General features: G+C 37.6%; 1 protein-coding gene across 7 annotated transcripts in view; it reads right to left on the minus strand.

Annotated features, from left to right (window-relative positions):
• Positions 1-630: 630 nt before the first annotated feature.
• The window catches only part of MBNL1 (muscleblind like splicing regulator 1), a 157612-nt gene continuing 133287 nt past the window's right edge, over positions 631-24955 (minus strand). The window contains exons 5-12 of one of the 7 annotated variants that reach the window (XR_007515080.1): positions 21395-21652; positions 20138-20191; positions 19107-19260; positions 11016-11051; positions 10220-10314; positions 8332-8395; positions 7143-7217; positions 4025-4106 (exon numbers count right to left, since the gene is read on the minus strand). Coding sequence is in view for 6 of the 7 variants with exons in the window: in XM_049867457.1 (XP_049723414.1) it covers positions 7161-7217; positions 10220-10314; positions 11016-11051; positions 19107-19260; positions 20138-20191; positions 21395-21652 (654 nt within the window). In the remaining variant the exon portion in view is untranslated. Of the gene's footprint in view, positions 4107-7142; positions 7218-8331; positions 8396-10219; positions 10315-11015; positions 11052-19106; positions 19261-20137; positions 20192-21394; positions 21653-24955 lie in introns of all 7 variants that reach the window. The other 6 variants (XM_049867457.1, XM_049867462.1, XM_049867458.1 and 3 more) reach the window with 6 other exon arrangements.

Genomic DNA, 24955 nt, shown 5'->3' on the forward strand with positions numbered 1-24955 from the left:
AGTGGAACTCTGACCTTCAATGGCTGCCTGCAGAAATGGCAAAACGCAGAGCCTGTACCAGGCCTCACTTGAACCAAATTTTGGACTCACTATTTTACAAACTCACACGTACACATACACACCCACTCAAGAGTTATGCGGTGGCCTGGCCCACCCGTGCGTGAGCGTGTGGGTAAGCTATTTTATCCCTCTGAATCAAGTGCCGCCATCCATTTCATTGTTGAATTATTCTTAGAATGCCTGATTTCCAGTGATTGCCTCCTGGGGCAGTCAGGCCAATAAAATTTCTTTAATAGAGAGGGAAGGTTTTTCTGAAAATACTGGCCTTAAATCCAAAAACCCAAACTCATTGCCGTCGAGTCGATTCTGACTCATAGTGACCCTACAGGACAGAGCAGAACTCCCCCTTAGGGTTACCAAGGAGGGGATGGAGGATTTGAGCCACCAATCTTCTGGTTAGCAGCCTGATCTCTTAACGGCTGCACCACTAAACGAGAAAGAGAGTAAACACCTGCCCTGCAGTCAAAGTCAAAAGAGGACAACAGATTTTCGTATCAACGTGTTCATAAAGACACACGTGAATATGTGAGACGCGCAAAATAACTTACTCTCCAATTGCAGATACACAAATATAATTAAGAAAGAGAAGTTTTATTAGGGCAATTTCACTTTATTTTTCCATACAGCAAAGTCGACTACTGCAGTAATAATAAAATAAGCATAAAACAAATTGCAGCCCAAGACAAAATACATAATTTTAAGCAACTACAAGCAGAAAGTAAGTTGTGATTACATAAGAGTAAAACCAAGCACACCTGTCCTTTCAGCAGATGAAAGTGGTAGGGTTGCTGAGAAGTGCAACGTTGTGGCCCAGCTGGAGCGAGGCTGGATACCCGAGTTAATGAAACAAGTGCCCATTATCACATTTTCCTTTTTTGAGTGCTTCTGAGTTGAAAATTAAAACTGTGACATTTAAACTGTGTTTCACTTTTTTTACCTGCTGAAAAAACAGGATCATATAGCAATTAAAAAAAAGAAAAATCACATAACAACTATAGCTACAGTGTGCTGTTTGGTTTGCCTGTTTATGGTTTAAATTTTGTGACAGTCAATCTTGGTTTTGAAGATTTTGTTTTGTGAACAAGAAACCACTGAAATTGTCAGAAACGGATCTGAATAATAGAGGTCCTTGGTATAGTTCTTTCTCTCTCTCTTTTTTTTTCTTTTTTGAAGTTTTAAACATGCAGTAGTTTTGAAAAATGTAAGGAATATTTGATCCATGATTCACCTTAATGGTTGAAGTACCTGCTATTTTTGGTAACGATCTTCAGGCAGATTTGGCCCAATGGAGTTTTTGTCAGTCATGAGATCTTGGAAGGATGGTGTATCTTTCCAGCTGAAAAAATCCTGGCAAACTACAAGCTGTCCACAAAAAGCAAAGCAACATGTTTGAACGGGTATGGAGTGCTAACTCTGTGCCGTTTTGCAAGCAATTTTGCTCAGTCTGTCATTTTATTAGCCTTAACAAAACTCCTTGTAATTATAGACGTTTTTATTCAAAATAAGATCTTACTATTATACAGGTTTCTCTCTTTTGACTATATACAGAAGTGCAAAAAGTCAACCTTCTCTCTAGACGTTCCAACATGCTAAATTGCAGCATAATCAACCCTCAAGAGTTTGCACACACGCTAGAATTCTCGTTACGTAAACTTTGAGTATTTGGATTATCAACAAAAAGTCCCTTGTTCTATTTATTGATTATGCAGCTTATTTATAACAAGGCCTGATATTCAGGGATTTCAAAAATATTAAACAATACTTTAACATTTGAAATGGATACAGTAGAAAATAAATTTTATTCTAATATCTAGGATCTAGATCTTCTTATAATAACTAATTACAAACAAAATAAATCATCAAAATATTACTCAATTGTCTGCCAGGATTGTTGCGATAGCAACAACTTAACTTCTTACTTAGCAATGATTATATATTTATAAGATATCCATATAAAAGATCTTTGTTCTTTTAATGAAAACTAGACAAGAACAATGACTGACATTCTTACACTATAATATTAAATCAGTAAAATATAAATCATTTAGTTAACAATAATACGAATATTCATATGACACTACATGGAATTCAAAACTGAGTTATGTTATGAAGGAAAAACTACTTTTTTTTTGTCTTTTGAAAAATTCATCAGTAAAATCTAATAAAACAAGAGTCTATAAACTGAAATGGTATTCAATTGTTAATAGAAAATGAAAATCTAATAAATGTAGGAAATGAAAAACTACATTTTAACAAGAAAAATAAGTAATATTCTATAATGTAACTAACTACAATAATATGTGAAGTCACCATTACTTTCTTAACACGATTGAAATTACATTGGTATGGGTTCCAACCCGTAATGTAATCATCTAAGGCTTTAATAGATGTACAGTACAATCAGGAAAATCAACACATCAGTCTTATATTAAAAAGCATCTCTCTCAAGCATAAAAACTTGCAGTAAACTTGGAAGTATGGAAAGTTCTATAACTGAACCTCCGCCTCTCCCACTCCGCACTACCACTACCAGTGACCTGGCCCTACTTCAGCAATTTTTACAACTGCTGAACAGAGCAAAAATATCCTTTACTAGCTGCAACATCCAAACCACGAAAAGAGGAATTCCTTTGGATGAATCCATTCTTAAAAGCTGAGTGCACATCTATTTGTTTTTTTTGTTTTGTTTTTTTTTTTGTGTGTTTTTTTTGTTTTTTAATTTTTAAAAGGCTTTCTAAGGCTAGAAGCAGTTAATCTGAACAAAACAAAAACAACAACAACAACAACAACAAAAATCACATATAAAATTTACCCAGGTACTTAACCCACCCAACGACTGGGTTCATTAAACGTTTCCCATTTTCAGATTTTGGTTTATCACGCGTCTGATAACAGTGCTGCTTTCTTCTTTGTTTAGAGTCACTATTTTGAACGTGACTGTGACAAAACATTTTAGCAAATGTGAAACCATGTCTGGAAGGCATTTATAGTCTTGTGACTTTTGACAGAGGCCATAAATAGGAGCAAAATAATTTCCTCAAACATTTTTTTTTGTTGTTCTCGTGTCTCAGAAATGGCATATCCCTTTTGAATTACATGTTATACAATATAGTATGCATAAATATTACACTACAATGCAGTAAAGTAATTTTATATATATATCTAGTCTATATCTCCAGTACGTGTGAGTTTATCTGTATCGAGAGTTTCTGTTGTGCTGTCTACTGTTACTGTAAAGTTAAATTGGCCATTTCTGAGACAGCTTTGGTTTCCAAAAAAAAAAAAGAAATGGTGCCCTTTGACTGATTAGTCCTAGCAAATAAGCAACGAAATGTGGCTCTGAAAACAGTTTAACACTGAAGAAATAATACTCTAATTTGATGTACAGTCTATGGCACTTCATGAGAATTCTTAACAACATGGTACTCAAAAGCCATGGTGTGCTTTAAAAGATACACAGTTGTGGTTTTGCTTGGCACATTCATATCTGTCAGAATCCTCCCTCACCACGCCTTACAATCTATGACATTAAAAATATTACTCTTACACAAAAATGACCAGGCATGCACGCTCTCCTCTATAATGGCGATTTTAAATACAAGGTGCACCTTTGTTATTTGTAAACCTTGAAAGAAATAAACTTATTTTTTAAAAAATTATATCTTGGTCTACAGACGTACCAATACATAATAGAATCATGGTTACACCATAGTCTGTCTTTTCAAGATGGCATGACTATATAGGAAATTAATTAGATATGCATATTTTAATGCATAACTCTGTGCTAGAAAAAGAAAGACGGTGTTGTTCTTTGAGACAGGAATTATCACCTCAGCACAAATATCAATTAAATGTACAAAGTGTCTAGGCAACAGTGTGCAGTGGATTTCCGTGTTGTCATTTCTTCTGGTTAACATGCAATATGTGGTTGTGAGTCTTGTGGCTGAGGGATTTTTTTGTGTGTTGCTTGACAGTATATACAATATGGCTAATGACGGTGTCCTTTACTCTAACCAAGCACACTGTCCTTTCCTCTGTAGTACGATCTGCAAGGGAAAGAAGAAACAATCTTTGTTAAACCAAACAATATCTAAAAGCATGTTCCAATATATACTGACTGTGAAAATTTTCTTTTTCTTGGTTGAAACTGTGTGCTCAAGTGTACTTTCATCTATCTTCGTGTAAAAACAAAGAAAAGCAAACGCAGAGGGATGTAAATATGTTTATCATCTATGTGAACGAAACGGCATACACACTTCGGTGACACTGTAGACCTACGTGGCTCTAAAACTGCCCAACGTTAAGTTAAAAACATAAAATACTACATTTGCAGAACCAAATGGCATGATACGGTAGGGCCCTTTTTTTAACACCACCACTGGAGAAGAATTTAAACCTGCTTTACTTCTGTTCTTGGAAACCCTGGTGGCGTAGTGGTTAAGTGATACAGCTGCTAACCAAAGGGTCAGCAGTTCAAACTCACCAGGAGCTCCCTGGAAACTCTATGGGGCAGTTCCACCCTGTCCTATAGGGTCACTATGAGTCGGAATCGACGCGATGGCACTGGGTTTGGCTTTTTTTACTTCTGTTCTAAAGTTTTGTAAATTTCAAGAGCAATGATTTGGCAGGCAAAATTAAAATCCATATAACAATAAGTTCTATTAAACAGGATTCACTCTATCTGGGTACTCAATTAGCACAGTATTTGTCTAAAAAAAAAAGGACTAGTACTTTAAGGGACTGTTTTGCATAATTCAAAGTTTACAGAGTTTTTTCTTCCTAAAGCTGAAAAAAATGAAAAGCATTCCTTATGCTCTTGGTTAATTAAGGTTCATTAGGTTTTACAATGTAATCGTGGTTTAATAAGTTCCAGTTTCAACATGAAATTTGGTCTCATCAGGAAATCTTTACATACTTAAATGTATGCTTTAGAGTACAGCCTTGAGAATGAAAGAAATCACTGTCTTGCTGAACTCAAAAACCAGCTTAAATATTGCAACTCCTCATGAAAATGCGCAGCCATTTTTTAAACAGAATATCAAGAATCTATGCTTTAATACAGACAAATGTACTGTTTTGCTAATTACTGTGGTACTTAGGGTCATTTGTGAAGACTTTTCCAACCTGGATGGCCACTAAGAAATAGAATACAGTTGTATATCTCTCTCTCTATATACATAAAACCAAAAAAATATATATATATACATCCTAAATATACCCAATATACTATAAAAGCTTAAAACACAATTTTTTAACAGGTCAAAAGGAGAACTCCTGAAGTACACACTACGAAGTAATATGCTTATTCTCAAAATATGGCCATTGATCAGAAAAACGAGCCTTTTGATCAGAACTACATTGAGAAAGCTTAAGAAATGGGCACAAATCAGTTTCAGTGATATCATCAATGTTTGCAGCATGTTTTCGATAGTACGTCTCAGAGTATCATTTCTTTTTTAAAGGGCTCTCACTTCTGGGTTTTTCCAGTTCTGCATCCATCCTGTTGTCCTACATGGACTCTGTCAGGCCCTTGTGTGGATTTTAATCACAGGGGCCTCTGAACTGGTTCTTTGTCTCCTGATTTGACACTCTGCCCCTTCGTCTACTAGGCCCTTAAAACTCATTAAAACCCATGGCCGTCGAGTCGACTTCAACTCATAGCAAGGCCCTCACTTCCCTATATAACAACAGCTTTTCTCCACTGTCCAAATTCACTCCTTTGCTGAGAACAGTTACTTCTTCATCTTTGCTCCAAAAGAAACGCTTAAACCTCTCTTATTTTAATATAATCCAGAACCCAACCCATAGTATCTTGAAATTATCCACACACCTGTCTATTCATCTTTATCTTGTTGACATGGTAACTAACACATGGGAGCACAAAAAAAAAAAATCTTTGCCAAATATATTAATGAACAAATGAATGAATGAGAAGACACAATAAAGAATGGTCACTCCTCTTATTTATGAGATTTAGTTTAAATATCTTGGTTCTTTCTAAGTATAAAAATAAGTACCTAACACACTTTTGAGCACATATTATAACTTGAATGCGTGCATATTGAATACAACGTATTCTTTAAGGAAAAAAGATAGCCACCTTTGCAAGTATCTATGAAAACACTTCTGAAGGCAAAACACAAAAAGACTCTTAAACCATTTTGAGCAATGGCAACATTTGCAGAATTACATAATCTTCTAAGCAACCATCTGAAGTACGGAACGTTCACTTGGATGTGTGTGTATATATGTGAGTGTGTGCATATACTTAATGTCAGACTCTTCACATTCCCATGATTCTATGTGGGTTGAGGTGTGTAATGAGGTATGTACCTATCCTCATCTAGCAAAAATAAATAAACAAAATAAAGTGCATGATGATCTACACGAAGGGTCAGCAAACTACTTCCCATGGGCCAAATTCGACCTGCGATCTGTGTCTGTAAATGCAGCTTTATTGGAACCAAAAGCCCAATCACGTACATATTGTTTCAGCTTGCTTTTACGCTGTAATGCCAGAGCTGAGTAGTTGCAATAACAACAATTACAACAGAAACCGTACGGCCGACAGAGCCAAAAATATTTATTATCTGGCTCTTTCACAAAATGTTTGCCAACCTCTGATCTTCTATTTAGTTTTCAGTCACATTCTTTCTTCATGTCCGTGTTTATTTCCAATATGAAATAAAAACCAAATTAATTTTCTCTCAGCATTTTTTGCATTTATGTTATAAGAAAAACCCATTGCTGTCGAGTCAATTCCGACTCATAACGACCCTATAGGACAGAGTAGAACTGCCCCATAGGGTTTCCAAGGAGCGCCTGGTGGATTCGAACTGCCAACCTTTTGGTTAGCAGCCACTCTTAACCACTACACCACCAAGGTTTCTGATGTTAACGTATTTATGATAAGTGTGGTAAAATTCCTCATAACCCACGTTAAGATAAAAGTTGGAACGGTATATAAATATTTTATTTAAAATTTGGGACATATTTTTCTTAAACGCATCACACAATTGTTATCTTTAAAAAACACCACCATGAATGGTAATATACAACTATATATCACATAATGAACTTACTGTTTAGTGATGGAAATTCTACATCTGGGTAACATACTTGTGGCTAGTCAGATGTTCGGCAGATATTATGGGTATCTAACAAATAAAAAATTATTTAATGAATGATCCATGCAAGCAAGCCAACAACTACAAGATGAAAACATGTGAACATTACTTTTTTTTTTTTTTTTTTTAAGAAAAGTAAAACTCAGTTGTGAGATAGCAATCCTTATCTGGTCAACATAACGGTAAATTAATGTAAACTTGAACGCCAAATAGTCACTATTTTTCTTTTTTTTGTTCTTTTAATTTTCATGTTAAGTACAATTCTCTACAGGTTACCAGTTTTTAGGAAGTAAGAGAAGTTAAACTACCAGAACTTCATGCAGAGCAGTAATTGGAAAAAGCCCTTTTTGTTGGCCTACACACACACACACCTGTGCTTTCAGTTATTTAGGAACCCAAAAAGAAGAGTTCAACACGGCTTGCCTATTTTTGTGCAACCAATTTCTAATGTTTTTGGTTCAACGTATTGTGTCTAACTTTTTTCCCAATTAAAAAAAAAAAACAAAAAACAGGTAAGTATTAAAAAGGAGTCGTTCAGAAGAACCACTGAAGAGCCTAAGTCACTTTTCAAAAACATTTGTGAATCCTGATTGCACATTTTATTGTATGGTAAAGGGCCAAGAGGATTAGAGAACTTGAAAGCTACTGCAATCAGAAATCGAGATGGAGGTGACGTATCTCAATAGTTCCAGAAACCAAGAATTTCAAATTTGTAGCCTGCTTCTCCTAAAACCCCCAAATTATGGCTGTTCACATCTGGGAGAAGCAGCACGACAGATGAAGGCTACCAGAGGACTGAACACACGGGGTTCTGGCACTAGGGATCCACTTCCTGGTTGTGTAGCCTTGAGCAGAGCTCGTGACTGCTCTGTGTTTCAGCATTTTCACCTACAAAATGGCGTTCATCACATTTCAGCCAGGTTGATGGGAGACTAATGAAATCGGACACAGGAAAGCCTGTTTTTGTGTGTTAGCTTCAATTGAGACGTCCTAGACTAATGTAACATATTCCAGCGCACGCACTGGAATGTAAATTCATAGGTCTCTATTTTATTCCCATTTCTCAGCTGACATCTTTACACAAGTTTACAGCATTGGCAAATGGCACAAAAATGTGCTCCAAGCATAACGAAGCTTCTCATACCATTCTTCCTGCTGCCGCAGAGCAGGGTGCTGCACTCAACAGTGTAGAAGCATCAAGGATGGGGCTGTCGAAACATACCAAGGACCTTCAACACCAACCAATGCAGATGAAGGGCCAGCTATAAACTTCTGCGTGCATGCAGGCTGCATTTTGTGGCACCGGCTATGCCCAGCACTGCTAGTGTACTGTAGACATATACATATGTATGTATATGTAGATATAATATATGTATGTATATATATATCCATTCCCTTTTCCTTCTTCTGCTTATAAAACAGTATGAAGACCCAAGATTATGCATGAAATGGTCACAGCACAATGCAAGAAGTAAAGTGTCCCCTACAACCCAGATGGCCAAAGGCATGTTGAAATTTGCTTTGCTAGAGTTCTGCTTACACCAGCAATTCTGTAGTCAGACGTGGTACACGCAAGAGTTCAGCATCATTGATCGGCACCATAAATGGATGGCGTCGGATCCATTAAGAGATTTTTGCCATAGATGACCTACTCACACGCCACACGTGCACAATCCAGCATTCTTGTAAATGAGCCTGATGTTTTAGCATAAATCCAGGGCTGTTTTGACAAGCTTCCCAAAAACTAACGATTCTCTGCCAAGAAATGTTTAAAGCTTGTCTGAAGCTGTAAAATAAACGCATTTTGCGTACTGCTTTTCAAAGTTTCTAATGGCTGAGAGCTTAAAATTCTTCATTAACAGTACACGGTGTTTGTAAAACAAGGGTAGCCTATTCCAGCCGTATCAATAACTACAAACTCACATAGCTTTTAACTGGGCCTCTCTTTCCAAGGGGCAAAATGTTCATTCCCCTGATACTGGCTCTTTGGAGATGCACTTGGCTATATTTAACCTTAACCTGAGTGTCATCTGAAATGAGGGTTGGCTCTCAATTTTGTCATACCTTCTTAGCCCTGTGGGACTTTGCTTTCAATAGAAGCCTATCTATATATTCAAGCCCAAACCTACTTGCACATACATTTGACTCTGACTCAGCCAGTATTTTCTGAAGCTTATTTTAAATAAAACACTAGTTGAATCAAAGTCAATCTTTAAATTTTAAACATTTTAAATAGTCACTCTTATACATCATGAAATTTAACTTTCTGACCCAGATTCTTTTAAAAGTGTTCCGCATACGTGGTACCTTATAAACTTTTATGGAACACAGAGTGACTATCAATTTACCATACTTAATTCCTTTTTCTCTTTCTCTTCATAAATCTGCAACGTTTATGCAGGGTAAGTTAAAGAAATAAGAGCGCTTAGGATTTTTTTTTTTTTCACTCAAAGCATTAAGAACCAAAGCTTTGAGATGCTGTACAAAAATACAAAAACTTAGTTTATTTTGAATATGCAACATGCTTATCAAACAAGCCACACTATTATGATACTGCACAAGGAACTCTATTTACAAGAGCGGTCATTTGTGGCATGCGTCATAAATTTAAATATTTTGCTTCTTATTAAGAATTTAGGTGAGAACTGAACATTTTTTATACCAAATTATTTATTGATAATGCAAACCTTCACTCTGCCTACATTTTCGGTCGGTCAAAAGACCTGCGTGACTGGTGGAGACCTAATGAGAATTGCTTGTGTAAATGTCATTTTAGTAGCTTCAGAAATGGAGCTGCGACAACTTTGGAGCACTTATCAATGGCATAAAAGCATCCTGCTGCTCATCGTAGAAAGAATGTGTAGGCCAACAAGAGGTATCTTTGAAACCCCATGCTTATTAAAGCACCCTCCACAGCCCTCACGTACACACGGTTCCCACTGACCTCAATGGGCAATCCACGTGCGTAAGGGCTGTTGGATTGAGCCCTTTGAGAGTTGGTTTTTAAGAAACAAAGCTGTAAATGAGCAAACCTGGTTGGCTGTGGCTGTTGCAGCGAAGGGCACACTTGTGGCAGATGTTGCTGCTGCGGACACAGTGGCTGGCGTAGCGCCGTGCACCATGGGAACTTTCGGAGGGAAAATCATATAAGCAAACATACAGAAGAGTGTAGCAATATGGAAACCATGGCAACATGGAGGAGATAATTGGGCATGGTATATATCACAGCAATAAGCCATGTGACGGGACATCATCACCAGCGAGTGACATGCAATCACAGCGCAAAGCAGGACAACATTCCAAGAAGAGAAGGGGAGAGGGGTTGAAAGAGAAAAAGAAAAAAAAAAAAAAGAGGGGGGGAAAAAAAGCTTGTTACCATCAAATCAAGAAAATCGACACAAACAGGCTTAATTTGCTAAGTCACAAACAAGAATTTCATATAATGTTCATAGTCAGACAGTCAAACATCTAAGTCAAAATACAGGTAATTATTTCATCTATATACAGTTATCTGAAAGCATATTTTCTTAGTTACTCTTATAAAAATATACGGTTTATTACTTTATGAGTTTTTTTTTTTTTAAACACACCAGAACTCATAGTCCAATCAAAATCCACCAAAGGTGACAAAAGGAAAACGTTGCGTGTAAAGAAAACGTTTATGTGAGTCCGTGTCAATTAAATAGAAAATGGCATTTAATTGACAGGTGTTAGTAAAAGGGAAATGGACTTGCCCAATAGATACAAGTTAAACTTGGCAGTGGATTTTGAGGGGCTGTGAGGTGCACTGTAGGTTTAAGATAATCAAGAAACAAAGCTGGCACCTACCAACACTTGTAGCGGGTGTCATGCACAATATTGAGCCTGCCCATCATGCATTGCAACAGGAAGGTGGATTTGAAAAGGGAAAAGAATTAAAACATCCCATCACACGTGTCATTAGGAAATTCATTTGAACAAAGAAGAAAAATTGTTATTATGGGAACAGTGGCATGTACTGTCAGCACAATCAAATCATACAATAGCACGGTGATCAATTAGAACCAGTCTCCAGTGAAGAGTCAAAGCCAGTTGAACTGTGTGCTGGTACGCTTTGTTTCTCTTAACTGCTGCCTATTGATTAAAGCGTTTTGGGATAAAATCTTAAACCTTCTTGACCCTTTTTTAAAAATAATACTGTAAGTTGTTTTTAATCTGGTTACAAATCATCTGGCTGCTTTCTTCTTTCTTTTTTTCACGTATGAATATGTTAACTTTTTCTTTAGATTAAAGTGCGTGTTCAATAGTTAGAGATATTATTATTAAAATGCTAAATAACTCAGTGCACAAAACTAACTTAACAACATGATAAAATCCAAACACTTGCTTTCATTGCCTTGGTTTTACTTCCCTGTCCATTGTAACTGCAACCCTACAGACATGGAGGGGGTCGTGATCATCCATATGGGAATTCTGGGGGAGGAAGGAGACCTAGCAATAATTTATATATTATACCTAAAAAGAAAGCAACACCTCTGCATTTCCTTAGTTTGGAATTTAAATATAGGAAAAAAAAATGTAGAGGAGATACACTATCTTACAAGACTCGAATTGATTTACTTGGAGGGTATCTGGGAAAGCAAGGCTGGTTTAGACCTACAGGACTTCTTGCAGTAGGAAATGTCCTACAAAATCTTGCAAAAATTTTTCTAATTAAACTGTAACAAAAACCCTGAGTGGGAGATAGCAAAGTCACATTGGTCACATCTATGAGCTGGTGGCAATGAAATTCACAATTTTTCGACCAGGATACATAACCACAAATATCTTACATATATAATAGTGCCTGTTTCCTTAGGCATATAAACATTGGAAAACCCAATTTTTTTTTTTTTAACCAAATACAGAACGTTTTCTCATATGCAGAACCACTGTGCTTTCTATGAGATTATTTTAGACTTTTAGGTTTTAAAATATCCCATGATTTTTTTTGTTTTTTCTATCTCAATCTTGGCACAGCCTATTTAAACACTAGCACCATCTGGGATCAACATTTGTTAGAGAAGTATCTGCCAATCGAGTCTTGTCAGATGTAGCCCTACAAAATATGCGGCCATTGAGAAACTCGGATCACCTAAATGGCATCCCCTTAACAGCTGCAATTAGTCTGGTACCGCCATCAGGCTGTGGGCTCGATGGTCGGTGGTTACGCTCAGTAATGGAGCTCGGGAAACACCCTCTCAGGTGGGGTAATGAGACGGACAGGTAGAGTTAAGGACACTTGAAGATCTATGTCGTTTGCTACCACTACTGAGTCAAAGACCTTGAGAAAGACAACAACAAAAACACACTAGTAACAACAAAGGAGTTAATTTGAGACAGTAGAGCAAGCAAAATGTAATATGCGGTGTGAGGTGTGATCGTGTGAAATCATTAGCCTTCTAATGAGAGGGTGGGGGGTTCAAGGAAGAGAGGATGAAAAGGTGAATGAAAAGAATGACACGGTATTCAAGGGACAGTAAAGTCAGTTGAACTACTCTACAGCTTATATGTTTTTAATTTCTTATTTATTACGATGCTATCATTTGTCTATGGTATTTCATCCCATGCATAATTAAGTCTGCACATGCTGAAAATGAATTAACCTTACACTATCTCTCTAAAACCCTATCGCTGTTAGCATTTGAATTTTCGTTTGAGTTATCTTTCTCATTAACATTATAACCAATGCACACAGTTTTTGAGAGGGATTTGCGGCAAATAAACATAAGGCAGCAATGAAAATACTAGCCAGGGTGCCATAACTCACAAATACAAAGACATAATGCTGTAGGACCCACTTACCAGAAACAAAAGTCACTTTTGAAATGACCATGATATACAACTTTGCTCCAAATGGGTTGATTTACTAAGAACCATGCACAAATGGCCAATATAATTTTTTCCCACAATTTTTCAGCACAAGGCAAAATTTAAGTGAAATGTGTTTGTCGATTTCAAATTTCCCCTACAAGGACATGTGTATATCAGAATGGTGTATTTGGTTTAATTACATGAATTTTTAAATTTTGTCATCAATCTCTTGCATGAAGATGCAGGATACACAACTGGGATGGTGATTTACAAATGAAATGTGTGTATAATTAAAAATTACTTCAAGGAGAATGAAGAGGAGAGAAAAATAATTATAATGGACATTTAGTCGGGGATTGGAGTTTAGATATAATTCAGGCTTATTTAGGTTTACCTTAGGGTTGCTATGAGTGGGAATTGACAGCAACAGGTTTGGTTTTTTGGTTTTTATATGGTAGTAACTACAAAGCTGATTTAGGGTCTTTAAAAAATCTAATTTATATCAGTTTAGGACTACAAGTTCACAATCAACTGAATTTCTCCTAAAACTGATTTCAAAAAAGCAGTCAGTTCATATGATGTGTTCCTGTTTCTTTTCAATCTTTTGCATTCTATTCTATCACACTGTTGAATTTAAGAAATAAAAATAAATAAAACTTGCTGAGTGCTTACTATGTTCCAGGTATTATTTTTAAGCTCTTAAACCTATAAAAGTGCTTTGAGGGAATGTGCTATCAATGTTACGTTTAAAATTCACTTAAACATAACTCTATGAAACCACTACTACCTTCCTTTTTACAGATAAAAACAACAACAACAAAGGTTAGGGAGAATATAACTTGTAATAGAGATGGATTTGAAACTCAACTCTTTGAACTTTCATGAGTGACTGGGAGTTACTTACAGTGTTGTCACTGACTACCTTTGTATTGTCCCCTAGCCCCGTGCATAACAGAATTAAATTGTTGTGATCCATAGGGCTTTCACTGGCTGATTTTCAAATATAGATTGCCAGGCCTTTCTTCCTACCCAGTCTCAGTCTGGAAGCTCTGCAAAAACCTATTCAGCATCATAGCAACACACAAGCTTCCACCCACAGATGGGTTGTGGTTGCCCTAAAGGTGTATTGGTGGGGAATCAAACCTGGGTCTCCTGGGAAAGTGAGAATTCTGCCACTAAACCACCACTCCCCCACCCCCGCCTCCATCACTATGCTACGTCTCAAGTAAGCCTTCTCATTAATTTTACTAATTGAAAAAAAAAAAAAAGAGGTGGCAGGATAATTGCTTGAAATCTTTATTTGCTTGCGCTCTTTCTGTAAAAACAACCTCCACTCCGCTGCCACCACCTAAGAAAATTTTCTGGCCTTTTGTCCCATATTTCTAACAGAGTTGTGATGCAAGCCAAAGAAGAAACAGTTTGGAGTAAACTTATTCTTAGGTCTTTTTAAATCCTAAGCCTACTGACTGAGGGTAATATGGTAGGCAGAAAGAAGAGAGGTGTGCTCCTGAGAATGACATGCAGGCAAAATGGGATGGAGAGTGGAAGACTCCCCAAGACTCTGAAGTGGTGGGCAGTCTGCAGGTTGCATGAGTAGATGGTTATGTGACTCCAGGGGTGCTCAGCCCTGAGCAAAGATGTTGGTACCCAAAGAAGCCCCAGAGTACCTGCCTTCAGTAGATACCTATAGGTGTGGTGAGGAGGGGGTCCCTGTACTGGGCAGTCCCAGTAATATCTGATGTTTCTATCCAACCCAGCAAGATTAGGGTTTAGAGTTGGACTTCCCTTGAATTCAAGAAAATGAATTGATATAAATAAATGTGTTAGTTCTTACACACCATAATTTCAGGGGTGAAATTCATACTGACAATGTAAGTAGGCCTTAGACTATGTATAATCTGTATGAATAATCAATTTAGTTTTGAAAGGTGGGGGTAAAAAAAGTAGTATATAGCTAAATTAAAAAAAAAATGTGAATTTAACCTAATACTTGCATTTATCTTTATGTAAGATAAAAAACCAAACAAACCCATTGCCATCGAGTTGATCTCGACTCATAGCAACCCTACAGGACAGAGTAGAACTGCCCCATAGGGTTTCCAAGGAGCGCCTGGTGGATTCGAACTGCCAAACTTTTGGTTAGCAGGTATAACTCTTAACCACTACGCTGCCAGGGTTTTCCGATATGAGATAGAGGGTGCAAAACATCACACATGGTGTTAGGTGATCAGTAAGTTTTAGTAACATTCTCCCAAACTGCTTTGTAGGTCTTCATGAAAAGAGCTAACAGGGATTTCAAGACTGATGTGAGTTCAACTTCTAGCTGAACCACAGAGTCTTGTAAGTCCTCGCTCGCCCCAAACTACTCGTTAGTCAAATGGGAATATTCATACCAATCTTTTGGGGGTTGTCATGAGAAAAAAATGACAAAATGTATGTAAAGCCCCGAGTGCAGTATGGCACATATCAAACAAGAAAAGGTAGCTCTCTGGAACAAAATGTGTGAAGCAGCTTGCCCTAAGGCAATGGGGAATTGTGGGGTTTGGAAATGGAGAGGATGTATACTGTTTAAAGGATGTACACTTAGTTTTTATTTAAACTCTTAAACAAAATATTTCTGGAAACCAAACTTAGTTAGCCCTTGGTCCATGAGTTTGCAACCTCTAGTGTAAATATCGGCACACTATTTTTTTTTATGTGACATACGATAAATGTTTGTTGATTGAATGAATGAAAGATAAATGGATAGATGTATAGATGCTACCTAAGTCCAATTCTATTCTTAAAAGTTATGGAATATCATAACTTTTCTTAGCTGGCTAGCTCCCCACTGAACCCCAATCTTCTGTCAACAACCTAGTTAGTCTATATATGCAGGCACCTGCCCTAATAACCTGACCAACCATGGTTTACCATAAAGGCCCCTAACATGAATGAAATAGGCCTGCCTATCTATCCCTGAAGTTCAGGGTCCCTGGGTAGCACAGATGATTAAGTGGTTGGCTGCTAAATAAAAAGTTGACGGTTTGAGTCCACCCAGAGGTGCTTCAGAAAAAGTTCTGGAAACCTACTTCCGAAAAGTCAGCCGTTGAAAACCCTATGGAACACAGTTCTACTCTGACACACATGGGGTCGCCATGAGTTGCTCCCTGAAGTGATTACTAAAGAAAGCAACAGATGATAGAGCTCTAAAATCATAAACTGCAAAAAAACAAATGACTTTCATCTTCTTCCCCGTCCTAATGAGGCCTTGATAATACACCTTCCAAATTATTATAATGTGGCCAGATGGGATGCTCTGATCTTATTACATATACTCTGATCTTCCGTATTATTTTCCTGCAGAATAATCCAGACTCCGGACAACCAACGTCCCTTTCTCCCAGGTATTATACATGAGATTACATATGAATTTGCGGCAGGATGAATTCCCTTTTATTCTACGAAGTTTTTTTTTAATTGAACTAGTTTTCCAAATTAAAAAAATTGGGAGATTTCACCTATAAACATCCAAATGTCTAGAATATCTGGGAAAAAATCAGAAGATCCAGCAACAGAAGACAGGGATACATGGCCAGCCCTGGACGGCGTCATTCCCACAGACTCTGCTGTAAACGGAGCCACAAAAGGTGTGGTATTCCGTTGGGGCCACATGAGGCTGAGGCTGAACACCGACCGTCCCCCTTTACACTGGGTCTCTGCTCCCCACTGCCTCCCAGACCCCAGAGCACCCAATTTATCTCTCCCTTCTCATTTATGTTTCTTTCTTGCCTGGTCCTTGAGGCATCTGAGTTTATACTCCCTGCATCAGACTTCTTTCCTTTCTAGCTGGCTGACAAAGTGGTTTGGCAGATGTAAAGGTGGGCGGTCCGCTTCAATCTTTTAACGTTACTGGGTTGATTTTTGTGCACACAGGCACATATTATGTAATAATGAAAATATTTGTAATGAATCATGGAAGTCGTACCTACACTTCTGCTTATATGACTGAAAAAGGTCAACCTACAGCTTATACCCCTTAAACCTGGGTTACAAATAAAGGGCTTTATATTACGCCTGCAATAATTCCCTATGGTCATGATTACAAATATCGAGAACAGAGTAATAGTTCTGATGCAAAGTGAATCATAAATCAAAGAGGAAATGCGAACGTATCTTAAAATTTTCAGCCTATTTCCATGTTTTCCGACACATTTTATTTAAATTAATATGCTTAATTTCTAGAACAGAAGGATAAGCCTGACTCTGACTTATGAATGTGTTTATCATTTTTCCCTGCCTTGACTTTTACCTACCACCTTTTGCTTTGCCATAATCACAGACTAAAAGCCATTCTAGAGACAGCCCAGTGTCATAAATAAAGGGTCATAAATATCATGCAATTAATAGTTATGCTTATTTAGAAAAGCCCACAGTCATTTGAATATTGTTGGAGAAACTAATGCAAAATCCATTTGATAAGATGGATTATTTTAGGTTTCCTTAAATAACATATGGAGGAAGACAGGTATGATTTTGATTTTTTTTTAAATAGGGAAGCTGTCATTTCTAACAGTAATGTCTTATCCAGTGAAATCAACTGACAAGAATAATTTTTAATTTCTTCAAAGAGATTATGGTCGTCACTTGCAGTCCCCTGAAACTTGTCTGGTGATATGACTATAGGAAAATCAATGGATTGTTTGTTGAAGACACCGTATGAAAACAAAAACTTTATTTCTGGAAATCTCTGAAAAACTATAAATGTTTACCAAAAAAGTTATAGTATTATAAAACATAAAAGAAATGTGTATCTTTCCCTTCGAAGACAAAGAATTCACTAACAGATCAAAACGACTCGATGTTTTTTCCAATAGGGACAAACTGCAACTTGATATTATTTTATGAACGCAAGTATTTTACCTAGGGTTTTTTTTTTTTACCTAGGTTATTCTGACTACTGGGATACTTTTAGTTAATGAAATGTTCCTATATTTTTATATACAGATGGCCAATTTTGAAATACATCCTGTATAAAAAGTTGTATTTAGCAGTAAAAACTAATGTGAATATAATCTTTTGTTCATGATTCAAAAATAAGAAGTTACGGAAGTTGTGAATGTAATATGCACGTAATATATGGTACAGATTCTCAATATAGTATAATAGGGTGGCAGAAACTTAACTGTGGCATACACACCTAGTTGTTAACTTATTAATTGAATTTACAGAAATAAAATTAATTTATTAAATACATCCCTGAACCCATGGTATTTTTTTTATATATTTTTTTTTAAGCAGAAAATGGGTTTATCGTGTTTCTGGTTAGTTGAATTCCAGATTAAAAGGAGTTTAGTATGCATTTTGTCTGCAATAAAATCAGAGTGAGTATAAATAGTAAACTTCCAGGTAAGTAAATGACTGGTTTCTCTGTGTTTTGAAATTTTAAATCCTTGTGAATGGCTGTAGAGTGTTTTTACGTGACTAAATTGAAATCAAATGAAGCCATGAATTGGAAACTCAGTAATGAATGTAAACAGATCTGAGCACTCATGGCTATTTCAATATTAGCTTAGGAGTAATAAAATTTGAAGCGATGTACTGATTGGCACCAATCTGAGCATTTTTCAAGAGCTCTACAACCCATCATCACTTTTTTATTCTCCACCTTGAAAGCCAGAAGGCCGAAAAATAAAAATCAAAACTGAAAAGTGTCATTTCATTTACTTCAAATTAACTCTACACAATCATGAAGGCAAAGGGGTCTTACAGCAGGAAAGTATCATAAAATAGCTTGACAGACATGTAACAGTGTCGAGGAAAGAGGAAAAAAAGAGAGAGAAGAGAACTATATTTCAATTCCAAATTACACACACAAAAGTAAATATATAAAACATCATTGAACTTTCAGTCCATGTCATTATACTAAAAATTCTTAGCTTTTAAGGAAAACCACAGGAGATCCTTCAGAAAACTTTTCCACTGCGACCACCTTACCTTACATCTTACTACGACTAAAAGTAATTTGGGGGCATGGCTTATCTGCGCTACCAGTAGAGTTCTATATGGATTGTCCAATTCGTTCATTAATAAACCCAAACTCCTTACCTGGTGGGAGAAATGCTGTATGTTGTTGTAACTGCATGTTGGCTAGAGCCTGTTGGTATTGGAAAATACCAGTGTTAAAGACTGCGGTGGCACCGTTGGTTTTTTCAAGAGCAGGCCTCTTTGGTAATGGGGGAAGTACAGCTTGAGGAATTCCCTGTTTAGTGAATGGGTATAAAAAACAAATACCAGTAAAAAGAGAAAAAGAAAAAAAGAAAAATCAGTTGAAGGCTACAATTGTTAGGAAGCATGAGCAAGCAAGCAGCAGACCACTTAACTACCCGAGGGGGTGGGGCAGGGAATCCAATAAACAAAACATCCAAGAAAAAAATAAGCAAGATAAAAGCTTTGAAAGAAGCATTATTTTTGTCTGAAACAAACCCCCACTAGTACAGAGCACATGTTAAAATGGGTTAAAGTGTTTTAAGTCCCATAATGCTTCAGGCTTTCTCTGAGAAGCCACTGATTTGGGAAAAGAAGAAAAGCGGCACTGCCCATGAGGATCGACAAGTCAAAGCAATGTTAATAGTTAATTGTACAGAGTGACTGAAACGGATAAAATTAAACTAAAAACTAACCCCATTCTGCTCCTCCCCCAAGATCTACCTAGACATGCAAATGTTCCCAAGCATGCAAGTTTTTTTTCTTATATACTGAACTATAAATATTAAATATAAATAATTCTATCACTAAAGCCATGCTAACCGAACAGGTACATAAATATAGAGTCAAAATTACACTTTTAATGCCCTCCAGGTATTTCATTAGAACATTCTACAATGTAGTTAAACTGAATGTGGGCTGCTGGGCTTTCGGAATCTTTCACTGTATGATATCCATCCATGTACTTATATTAAAGTCTTTCTACTGATTTTGTCAGGAAACCACACTCAGTTTTCCATTGTACTTTACAACTTTATAACAGAAAAAAGAATATATATTTTCAAATCGATTTTAAAAAAAACAAAAACAAAAAAAAACTTGTATCTACAATAAAGCTACATGCCAAGCTAAAAGGTGAAAGGTCATAGTACCAGGTCAAAGGTTGCCTCGAGGGGTCGCTTCAGTGATTTGACAGCCGACTGAGTCTTAATTAGCAGGCAGCGAGCACATGATGGCAATGGGCCAGTGGGGTTCAAGCGCATTAACATAAACAGCAAGCAGAGGTGCATCATGGGGGCAGCAGTGCATTTTGGGTAGGTGAGAAAAAACAAATAAAAAAACAAATCATCGGAATGCCATATACAACGAATAACAAGACTAAGCATGCACAATAGAGGCACTACTGAGTTGTTATTGGGAGGATAACTCCTCTTTGTAGTTAATTACAAACAAGATACTCTAACAGAAAAAAAAAAAAAGAGTGGCAGGAAGAGAGGAGAGAGTCTGCCTTCTGTATTTTTGCTCAAGTATCCAGAAACAAACACAGAAAAGACCTCTCTCAAACTGTTTGACTGTGCTTTGAAATACCACACAGTGATGTCTTTATGAATATTTTCATGATTAAGTCATGTATTCATGTAAAAAAAAAAAGGACAACATTAAAACAGCTAAGCAAAGAACAGAGAATAGACTCATTAAAATCAGCTATTTAGATCACATTAAAATTTACCTTAAGAATATAGCTCACAATCTGTTCTAAGTGATCCAGTTTCTAACTACTTGACCACTATTGTCTTTCTACGCTACTTTCTACACTATTGTCTACAACAGCATAGTCAAGCTTCTTTAGTTTTGCAATTCTGTTTATGCCACCATATTATCCAAGGCAATCTAGATGGCACAGAGCTCAACATCTTGTCGCTAATGCTAAAAACAATTTTGTTGAGAAATTCTCCTAAACAGTTCCAGATTACGTCATTGTTAAAAGCAAGATCTATGGAGAGAAGAGTCTTGATGTGCAAAAGGACACACCAAGGGACCACAATGGCTGATTAGATGGCACACGGAAATAAGAGGGCTGAAAACGGCAGTGTCGTTAAATTGAGAAGGAGACAGGTGGCTCTTTACGAAAAGCAGAAACTTCGGAAACCCTACATCCAGAATCAGACAGAGTAGGAAGAGTTAGGCCATGAGAACGAGCAATCTGAACCAGGTGAGAAGCTGCCCTCACTTCTGTGAACGGTAACTTCTTTACGCATTGTCTGGGATACCTGAACAAACATATCTTTAGCAAAAAGTAAAAAAAAAAAAAAAAAGTTAATAAACGAATAGCATGTAGTCAGATAAGAGTTGTTCACATTGCTTTCTGGGCTGCTAGCTAGAAGGAGAGAGCCAGTGCCTCCACTCACCATGGCAGCTGCGGTGGCCGCGGCCTGCGCTGCAGCAGCCTGGTTGACTTGGTATTGGGCAGCCTTGATCTTGGCTTGCAGGTGTGCGGGAGGGTGGAAGTATTTGCACTTTTCCCGAGAGCATCTCCCTTTGATGTAATCCATGCACACGGTGACGGTGTTGTCATTGGTGTCGATCATTGTGCTGTCGGCAGGATGGGCAAACCGACAATCATTTTCTCCTCTGTTACAATTGCCACGCTGGTACTCTCGACACACCTACGAGGTTAGGAAGTGCAGGAGGTTCAGTCGACACGGACACGGACAGACAGCTCCTCTCTGATGATTACAACTTACAGGAAAGAGCAGCATTAGAGGGCTACAGATGAAAGGAAAAGATAACTTGCAAACAAAGCACAAAATAACTTGAGCGATTCCTAGCTTAGTGCACAAATTATAACCCCATTTCAGTAAAATGCCCGCAAGAAAGAAAATGCATTTATGACGTTAATTATGGGGAAGCATCTATCTAGAAGTATGCTGATATGCCCAAGAAAAAAACAGTAACTTTACAGTGAAGAAACCTGGTAGGCACCACTGTAACCAAGTAATCGAAGTGAACATCAGTTGTCACGAGCTGTAATGAAACATCCTGATATGACCCACTGACAAAAACAGACATCACTTCGGTGGTATCACTCCTGAAAATCCATGACCTGAATTTAATCCTGAGGAAACGGCAGACAAACCAAGACAAAAACGTTTACACAGTAACTGATCAGCACTCTTCCCAAGTGTCAAGGTCATGAAAGACAAAGACGGGGACACTGTCACAGACTGGAGAAGACTAAATGCATTGTGGATCTTGGAGCCAGTGAGAGGATATCGACGAAATTGAACTAATGTCTGCAGGTGAGTTAACAGCAGGGTTATCAATGCTAAATTTCCGGTTTTGTAAATGATACTGTAACCCAAAATAAAATGTTAACATGTAGGAAAGCTGGGCGAAGTATAGTCAGGAACTCTTGGTTCTGTTTTTGCAAGTTTTTTGAAAGTTGGAAATTACTTCCAAATGAAAGTTATTAAACATAAAATGTTGTAGCTTTTTACTAAAATGTTTCCAGGAGCTCTGTTTTGGTCATTAAAGATTTACTTGGTAGCTATGTGAAGCAGATGAAAAAAAGACTGGTTTTTCTTACAGTATGTCTAGTTTACATCTATTACTTTGCCACGGGGACCCTCGGGATAAGGTGAACGTGGGTTCTTTCTCGTTCATCTACTCAATTTAATCTGACTCTTACTATGAAAGTTTATCATTGTGCCTGCTGACAGGAGGCAGCTCCCAGCACTCTCTGTCTTGGAGAGTTTTGCCTTTTTACCACAAGAGGGCCACCTAAAACATAGAATCTTCTCTTAATAATGCTGTTTTCCTACTTCATACTTGAAGGAAACTTTCTATTTTTCAAGTATCTTTTCACAAACTGGGCAAGTGAAGACACCGAGCACTTTATTCTAGAGAGTTAGGCAAGAAACGGAAATGAGAGCCATTACAATTTAAAAGGCAAAGGTTATTGGATATGTGAAATAAAAATGACCACATTTAAATCTAGGTTGTTTTTTTCCCTGATTTTCAAATCCTATGGGGCAGTTCTACTCTGTCCTATAGGGTCGCTATGAGTCGGAGTCGACTCGACGGCACTGGGTTCTGGGTTTATTATTGAGGAGGAAACCCTGGTGGTGTAGTGGTTAAGTGCTATGGTTGCTAACCAAAGGGTCAGCAGTTCGAATCTGCCAGGTGCTCCTTGGAAACTATGGGGCAGTTCTACTCTGTCCTATATACAGGGTCGCTCGAAGGCACTGGGTTTGTTTGTTTTTTTGGTTTATTATTGAGGTTAAGTGCTTCCTAAGGACGCTGTAATTTATACATGCTACACCTTAAATGACATATTGCCCTATTTGGAAACTTAAAGCTAGCTAAAGCCCTCATCTGGCTACATACGTAGCAATGGGCCAACTCCAACCATCACGCATTCAATTTCTTTAATTAAAAAAAAAAAACTGAGTAACTACTAAGTGCCAGATATTCTGAGACACTAAGAATACAAAGATGACCAAGGTAGTGATTCTTTATTACAGCATTTATCTTGTTGAACATAATACAAGTTAACCCAGAGTTTATATTTTGAAAACCCAGCTGTCATCCATCACAAGTGTCCCACCACCCCTCCCCCCCATCCCCTGCCACTGGTTGGGCATCAGAATCAGGCATGGAACCTTCCAGAACATGGGTTCCCAGGCCCAAACCAAATTTACTAAATCAGACCCACCAACACAGACAGGGAGAGAGACACGCCTGAGTTAAACAAGAATAACACCTTTTTATGTACATATGTATATGTGCATGTGAGCACGCATGCGCTAAATTTATACTATGACATAAAATAACTACTTTTTTGTAACCCTTTCATTACCTTTGGCATAAACAGTACGCCAGCCTCTTTTTATGGCTCTGGTCCTCAGTGGGAAACCTTGATGGTGTAGTGGTTAAGTGCTACGGCTGCTAACCAAAGGGTCGGCAGTTCGAATCTGCCAGGCGCTCCTTGGAAACTCTGTAGGGGCAGTTCTACTCTGTTCTATAAGGTCGCTATGAGTCGGAATTGACTCAGCGGCACTGGGTTTGGTTTTTGGTTTGGACCTCAGTGGCAAGGCATTATTCTGGTTCTCACGTATATAGTGTCAAGGTGGGTCCCTTTTGAAATGTGTGAAGCTCAGCAAACCAGAGTTGGGGCCTCATTGTTGTATAGGTTGAGCATTTTATTAGGTAATGCTTCCTGGATGCATTAGTTTTGTCAACTTTTGCCTTTTTTTCCTTTATTTCTGTGAGATAAGGCTTGTAAACATAATTATGGCTTTCCTGTGTAATAGTTAGGGAGGCCTGATGGGTTTCTTTTGGTTTTTCTGTGTCATATTTGGAAAACCAGAGGTTTCCCATGTAACCCAATGGAAAGGTGCCTGTAATAAATTCTCTCTCTAGTTCCCACTGGCATACTGTCATGCCACAGGCTGGTGGTGCCGCAGGGCCACTTGCCTCATTGGTGGACGGTATTACCAGATCATATTTCTCAAAATCCATGTCACCAACCAAAACTGTAAACACTTTCGGTAAGCATGCACTCCAATACTGAAAACACATGCCATCAAAAAAAAAAAAAAAAAGTAGTAACGAAAGGATTTTAAGCAAACGTACGTCAGTGCAGCCTCATCCGACAGTAACAAGGTTTATATGTCCCTGCTGCTCTCAGCTTTTCAGAAAATAGCGATCATGCTTTCTCGAATCTTCTCCCAAAGGAACTAGCAGCAGGTGAACCAACATTGTTATTTTAGTTTACCATCCTCTTGGTCACATGGGCAAGAAAGAAGATCTAACGCTAGACTGTCTACTTGTCGGTTCTTGGGCAACGATTAAACTCACAGCTTGCTCTTTTCCAAAAAATAATTATGTCGGTGATGACTCCATAAATTTGAGCTTCATCCTCCCAAAATATAACCAGCGTGCTGGGGTAGATTTTAACTTTTTATTTC

The sequence above is a fragment of the Elephas maximus genome, chromosome 23, assembly GCF_024166365.1.
Source record: "Elephas maximus indicus isolate mEleMax1 chromosome 23, mEleMax1 primary haplotype, whole genome shotgun sequence".
In the NCBI taxonomy this organism is placed as follows: Eukaryota; Metazoa; Chordata; class Mammalia; order Proboscidea; family Elephantidae; genus Elephas; species Elephas maximus.